At 46.7% G+C, this 7,500-nt stretch overlaps 1 protein-coding gene across 2 annotated transcripts in view; it reads left to right on the forward strand.

Moving 5' to 3' along the window:
* Nucleotides 1–7,500, forward strand: part of wasf1 (WASP family member 1) — a 59,070-nt gene that overhangs the window by 47,746 nt on the left and 3,824 nt on the right. For both annotated transcript variants that reach the window (XM_081379058.1, XM_081379059.1), the window contains exons 7-9: nucleotides 1–131; nucleotides 380–550; nucleotides 6,763–7,310. The exon at nucleotides 1–131 is cut by the window's left edge and continues 33 nt beyond it. In XM_081379058.1, the coding sequence (XP_081235184.1) occupies nucleotides 1–131; nucleotides 380–550; nucleotides 6,763–7,310 (850 nt within the window). The remainder of the gene's footprint in view (nucleotides 132–379; nucleotides 551–6,762; nucleotides 7,311–7,500) is intronic.

Here is a 7,500-nt window from a genome sequence, read left to right on the forward strand (position 1 = left end):
AAAGTCCCGCGAGCGCCTCACGACCGGAAGAAGGAGTGGCAGAAGATGGCGCTGGGGGCGGAGCTAGCTGGCGACGACACGGAGGACACACACACTGACACCAACGGATCGGCGACCTACCAAGAACACAGGTGTGTGTGTGTGTGTGTGTGTAACACAACCTCACAGCAGCTTTAATTGAACATCTAATGTTTATAACTGTGTATTTAGTGCATTAAACGTATTTGAATGATTCATAACTGTGCTGAAGATGTTTTGCTCAAATATTAGATTCAGTCTTAGATTTTGACTTGCCGTATGAAAATCTATTTTCTGAGTGTTGTGGTCCGTGACCTTCTCTCCATGTCTGACCTGAGTGTGTGTGTGTGTGTGTGTGTAGGCAGATGTACATGGATAATCTGGATGGGTCGTTCTCTCTCGCCGCGCTGCCTTACTCTCAGATGAACGAACTCCTGAGTCGCAGCGGAGAGAGAGCATTCGGACGCCCACATGACCCTCCACCGCCTCCACCCACATACACACCCGACCTCAAACCAGCCTCTGTTATCAGGTACACACACACACACACACACACACACACACACCTCCACCCACATACACACCCGACCTCAAACCAGCCTCTGTTATCAGGTACACGTACACACACACACACACACACACACACACACACACACACACACACACACACACCTCCACCCACATACACACCCAACCTCAAACCAGCCTCTTTCATCAGGTACACACACACACACACACACACACACACACGCACGCACGCACGCACTCACACAAACTCACACACATTCACACACACACCTCCACCCACATATACACCCGACCTCAAACCAGCCTCTTTTATCAGGTACACACACATACACACTCACACAAACTCACACTCACACAAACTCACACTCTCACACACACACACACACACACACACACACACACACACACACACACACACACACACACACACACACACACACAACTCACACTCACACACACACACCCTAACCCTAACCCTCTGTAAACCAGGACCTTGGTTAGAGCCCTCAGGTCTCGGTCATCAAAGACTCTTGTCCTGAGTTTGGCATAGCTGGCACAGCTCAGGCGATGGTTAACTATATCAGCGATAGTCTATATCAGCTTTGGAAGAGAGAATGCTGCCAAGGTAGGGGAAGTGGTCCATGTTTTCCAGAGTGGTGTTATCCACTGTGATGATGGGCTGGAGTGATGGCTGGTTGGGTGGTGGTTGATACAGAACCTGAGTTTTCTTGATGTTCAAGGCCAAACCCAGGGCTCTGTATGCCTTGGCAAAGGCATTTAGGACGCCCTGGAGGTCTTCAGGGGAGTGTGCTGCAATGGCGTTGTCATCGGCGTATTGCAGCTCCATGATGGTGGTATTCCTGACTTTGCTCTTGGCTTTGAACCTGTTGAGGTTGAAGAGCCTGCCGTCAGTCCTGTAAAGGATTGGGATCCCCTGTGGCAACTCTTGGCCAGTAAGGTGGAGTATGGCTGCAATGAAGATGGCAAATAGGGTGGGTGCAATGATACACCCCTGTTTGACCCCCAGTTTCTACAGTAAATGCCGTCATGCAGTAGCCTCAGTACACGTATGTATTTGGCATGACATCCATACTTTGATAGTATGCTAGTCAAAGGCCTTTGTCAAGTCTATAAAGGCCATGTACAGAGGCAGTCCTTGTACACTTTTCTTGTAGTTGGTGAGCAGAAAAGATCATGTCAGTTATTCCCCTAGATGGACAGAAACCGCACTGTGATTCAGGGAGTATCTCCTCAGATAGTGGCAGAAGGCAGTTGGCGAGGACACGAGCAAGGACCTTGCCTGTTGTTGACAAGAGCGAGATGCCCCTGTAGTTTCCACATTCAGCCTTGTCCCCTTTCTTGAATATGGTAACAATTTGGGCATCCCAGAGCTCTGAGGGGAGCTCTTCCCTTTCCCAGACCTTGACGAGTAGATGGTGGATGTGGTGCCAGAGCCTTGGTCCTCCTTCCTTTAAGATCTCCGCCGGGGATCCCATCAGGACCAGTGGCCTTGTTGTTCCTGAGATTCCTGATGGCATTGTGAACCTCAGTTAGGGTAGGAGGTTCCTCCATGTCTTCTCTGATGGGACTCTGCGGGATATGGTCGGCGATGTCTGGTTCGGCTGAGCTGTCACGGTTCAGAAGTTCTTGAAAATGCTCCTTCCAACGTGCGTTGATGAAGTCATTGTCTTTTAAAAGAGTCCATCTTTTGGGCGCAGGGGATTTGAGGCGCGGTGGCTAGGGCCATAGACAGCCTTAGTGGCACTAAGAAAGCCTCTGGTGTTACCTGAATCTGCCAGTCTCTGGAGTTTTAGAGACTTTTCTGTCCACCAGTTGTTCTTGAGCTCCCTCATTAATCTCTGAACGTCAGCCTTGGCTCTAGCGTGTGCTGCCCTTTTGGCCTCACATTAAGTCATTTTGCCACACTCAGAAGGCTTTTCGTTTTATGGAGATAAGTTGTTCTATCTCTGTGTCATTTTCATCAAACCAGTCCTGATGTTTCCTGGATTGATACCCAAGGGTGGATTTGCATGAGTCATGGATGGTGGATTTGAGAAGGCCCCAGTGCTCTTCGATGTTATCCGGATATTCTTGCTAAAGACTTTTGCACTGATATCTTAAATTTAAGATCAGGGCAAAAAATGCCCCTGTATGAGTTTAAATGTGATATTGATTTTATACAACAGTTCAATAAATTAGAAGTTAATATTGTGTTATATTTTACACACAATATTGGCTGTTTTGTTGTGCGTCTCAGAGTAACACAGCTGTGTTTCGTTTCTGATTGAATCAGCATTTTGAGCGAATCAATCGGGTCAGATTCAATGACTCATTCATAAAGAGAGCCATTTACTTCATTCCTGAGTGAATCGGCCGTTTGAACGAATCAATCGGGTGAACCAATGATTCAATGACTCATTCATAAAGAGTCCTTAAGTAGCTGCTGGATGGCAGTTTCATTCAGGCTGTCAAGGTTCAGTCTTCGCCAGGTCTGCTTCTTCTGAATCTTCCTCCTTTTTTTAAGTTTGATGGACATTGTGGATCAGATGAGGCGGTGGTCTGTCCAGCAGTTGTCAGAGTCTATTATGGTCATTGTGATGTTCACATCACATTGGTCCCTGGCCCTTACAATGACATAATCAATGAGGTGCCATTGCTTGGAGCGAGGGTGTCTCCAAGATGCCTTGAATTAGTTTTTCTGTCGATAGAAAGTGTTGGTGATGACGAGGTTGTGCTGAGCGCACTTACTCAAAAGCAGCAATCCGTTGGAGTTGATGTTACCGATGCCCTCCTTACCAATAGTGCCCTTCCAGAGGTGTTGGTCCCTGCCAACCCTAGTATTGAAGTCTCCAAGGAGGATGATCTTGTCCTCCCTGGGGATTTTTGACAGGGTTTCTTCCAGGCAGGCGTAGAAGGCTTCTTTTTCTTCCACGTCGTAGTCTAGGGTAGGGGCATAGGCACTCACTACTGTCGCTGTCTGGTTGTTGGCCAACACCAGACGGATCGTCATGAGGCGCTCGCAGGTCTGTCACTGGAAGTGTTGTCCATCAGAGTGCGCACATTCCAGGCTCCAAAATTAAATTTCTTTCATTTCTGACCGCAAATGAGGTGTTCCCTCTGGACGCGGTAATCCAGTCGGGAGGTATGAGGCAGGCTATTTTTAGGGCACCTTTTCTAGCCCCTTCCCCATGTGGGGTAAGCAGAGCGGATCCTGAATAGGACTGCTTAGTCATGGGTGTAGCTGCCGAAGAGCTCTTCTGCCTCGTTCCAAGAGCCCAGCGACTGATTCTGACACCCATTGTGCCTGATGTGCCAGCTCATGACTAGGGGCTTCCAGACTACACAAACCTGCCCCCGTCGCCACTTGCTGGTCGCCATAGGACTTTATCAGGGGTGGTAGGGTGGATTCCCTTTGTGGAGGACGCCTGTGCATGGCGTTGTTTAACGTGTGGAGGCTGGTGCACAGACAACCACCACACAGTCCTTGGCAGGTCTGGGTCAGGATCCAGTGGCATGGAGTCCAAGACGACTGGGGACCCATCACTGTGGCAGCCTTCATCCGCCTTCCCAGCCGTTTTGATGCTCCACTTAAGTCAGCCATCATCCTCTGCCTGTTCCGCCGTTGAGGTCTTTTGTCTTTTTTTTCAGGGTGTGAAAAAAGCCTTTAGCCTTTGCCTTTATAGGCTACCCCACAAGGCAGTGGGACTATTTACCCATAGCTGGGGCTCTGGTTGGCGGGTGCCAGGGCATGTCCACTACACTGTGCCTCTGGGGCCCACTGCTGCTCCGAGATCCCCTACAGTTCAGCCTGGGTCCACTAGGAGTGTGTGTGGCCGCAAGGAGGCACTGTAGGAGTCTTGACGGTGGAGAGACTGTGTACCGACAGGAGTAGACTTACGCACTCGGCTCCTCTTTTCGCCCTTGCACAAGGGCTAGTCGGTGGCAGTAGCTGTAAACAGAATGTAGCAAGCAGAAGTAGCATGCAGCATGCAATATCTACTAAACTACAGGCACTACAATCCCAGTACTACTGCACTGACGCATCACACATCACTCACACATTCACTCACTCACTCACTCACTCACTCACTCACTCACTCACTCACTCACAACACACACATTCACTCACTCACTCACTCACTCACTCACTCACTCACTCACTCACTCACTCACTCACAAACACACACATTCACTCACTCACTCACTCACTCACTCACAAACACACACATTCACTCACTCACTCACTCACTCACTCACTCACTCACTCACTCACTCACAAACACACACACACACACACACTCACTCACTCACTCACTCCCCACCTCAAACCAGCCTCTGTTATCAGGTACACACTCCCTCACACACACACACACACACACACACACACACACACATACACACACACTCAGCTTCATATCCTGTGTTTACAGCACAACATTCAGCTCAGATCATTGTTCGGCCTTAATACTGTAAGAGTTCAACCACAATGCACCTCTCACTGTGCGGGTTAGTGCCTCTATTCTCTGTGTGTGTGTGAGTGTGTGCGTGTGTGTGTGAGTGTGTTTGTGTGTGTGTGTGTGTGTGTGTGTGTGTGTGTGTGTGTGTGTTTACAGTCTATATGACGGATGTGCTGTTGTAATTGCTCTGCTCTCTCACTGAGACTCTCTGTCTTCAGATTCACTCAATAATGTGATTGGGGCTTTTCTATCGAGACTCATAAACATGGTGTCGGTGTCAGTGAGATGTGTAGAAATCTATAATGTAATCAAGGGCAACATGTGCAGTGTTTCAACACTAGTGCGCTCCTCGCTGTGCTCCCTATATGGACAGCTGCACACTAAGAGCAAAACCCCTTTCATTTTCTCCACACGGGAATCGATTTCTGGCCTTAACTGTTATTCGATGTGTGTGCTTTAGTTGAAGCCATCAGCCCGCATTATTTCAACATAGCTTTTTAATTATTGTGTTTAACAACAGAATTCCTAAAAAAAGAACTACTTTTCCCATGATTCCACAGACAATTGAATCAGATGAATCAGCATTTTGAGCGAATCAATCAGCGGAAACAATGATTCAATGACTCATTCATAAAGAGAGCCATTTACTACATCCCTGAATGAATCAGCCGTTTGAACGAATCAATCGGGTGAACCGATGATTCAATGAGTCGTTCATAAAGAGAGCCATTTACTTCATCCCTGAATGAATCAGCCGTTTGAACGAATCGAATGAATGAATGAATGAATGAATGAATGAATGAATGAATGATTCAATGACTTACTAGTTTAGACATTTACCACCCCCTACTGCCTACTGGCAGTTTTAGTTTCTTATTTAGAGTATTATTTCATTTAAAAAATAATAATAATAAAAAAAATTCCATATTAATTAAACCCCCATTAAAGCCATAGTTTACCTAAAAAAATATATATCATCATTTATTCGCCCTCATGGCCGTTGAAGCCTAAAAGTTTGTGTAATAAATTCTGTTGAATCAAAATAAATAAATTCTAAAGCTACTTTTTGTAACATCTATTCAATGCTTTTCTCATTTAACACAATTATGATCTTTTGGGGGTAATTTCTCAGCCAAATTCGATGTGTGATTAGTTTACGATTAATTAATTTCCACATTGTGTAATTAATTAGATTACACATGAATTTATGCACGTGATTATGAATTTACACATGGTTTGTCTTAAAGCATATTAAAAACACACCACAGACATATAAACAACATTAAAAGCTGGATTTTCACCACAGGGGGACTTTAAGACTTTTTAAAATCCCTATGGGAAAAATACTCTTGGAACCAACGTGTGTTTGCAGCTGAACTCACAAATGATTCCAAGTTTCACATTATCATGTTATTAAGCTAACAATATGCTACGCTAAAAGCAAAGCAAACATAAAAATATGGGTTCCACTTTATTTTAAGGTGTCATTGTTACAGTGTAATCATATATTTAAGTACTGAGTAATATTAATTAACTACATGTACTTACTATAGGGTTAGGGTAGGATTAGGGTTTGCTTGAGGGTTAATTGCATGTAATTATGCATAATTTTACTGTAATTACTATGGTAAGTACATAAGCTAACAATACGCTACGCTAACAGCAAAGCAAGCATGAAAATACGCAACATTTGGATTGTGACATGATTTTTACGAAGGTTTGTGATCAGAACTCGCATCTCTATCTTTTTATCTTCCAGCTCCAGCTCAGGTTTCTCCGACAGCGTCACTCAGTCTCCGGCTCGCACGCCCGTCTTCCTCAACTCCAATGCCCTGCCTCCAGCCCCGCCCCCTTTACCACCTCCCCCACCTCCTCTACCAGCCAGCCAATCAGGTTCAAGAATGCGGGGTTCAGCCCCGCCTCCAATCCCTCCCTTACCTTCCCAGCATCCCCCAGCCATCCCCCCTCCCCCCGCCCCCCTCCAGATTGCCCCCGGCGTCCTTCACCCCGCCCCCCCTCCGGTGGCTCCGCCCCTTCACTCATCCCCCGCCCGCGGACAGCAGGCTCCGCCCACATGTGGCGATGGGATGGTTTTGCCGCCGCCCCCTCCTCCTCCTCCTCTTCCTCTCCTGGGAAACAGAAGCTCCTCCCCCTGCACATCATCAGCCCCGCCCTCCATGCCTTCCTTCCCATCAGGAGCGGTTTCGTCGCCGCCCACTCACTCGGGTCACGAGGTCAAGCGGAATCCCTCAAACCTGCCGCCAATCAGCGACGCCCGCAGCGTCCTATTGGAGGCCATCCGTAAAGGTAGGCGGAGTTACGCAGTAGAGAGCAACATCACATCCATTTACTACATAGATATATACATTTTTCAAGACAAAACTACCATGAACTCTGAGATTATGATGTGATTATGTGACAATTATGTGACAATTAAGAATAATTGACAATGATTGTAAATAAACAAAAAAAAAATAATAATAATAATTAATAAATT

This window comes from Scardinius erythrophthalmus (genome assembly GCF_964197995.2).
Source record: "Scardinius erythrophthalmus genome assembly, chromosome: 11".
NCBI classification, from domain to species: domain Eukaryota; kingdom Metazoa; phylum Chordata; class Actinopteri; order Cypriniformes; family Leuciscidae; genus Scardinius; species Scardinius erythrophthalmus.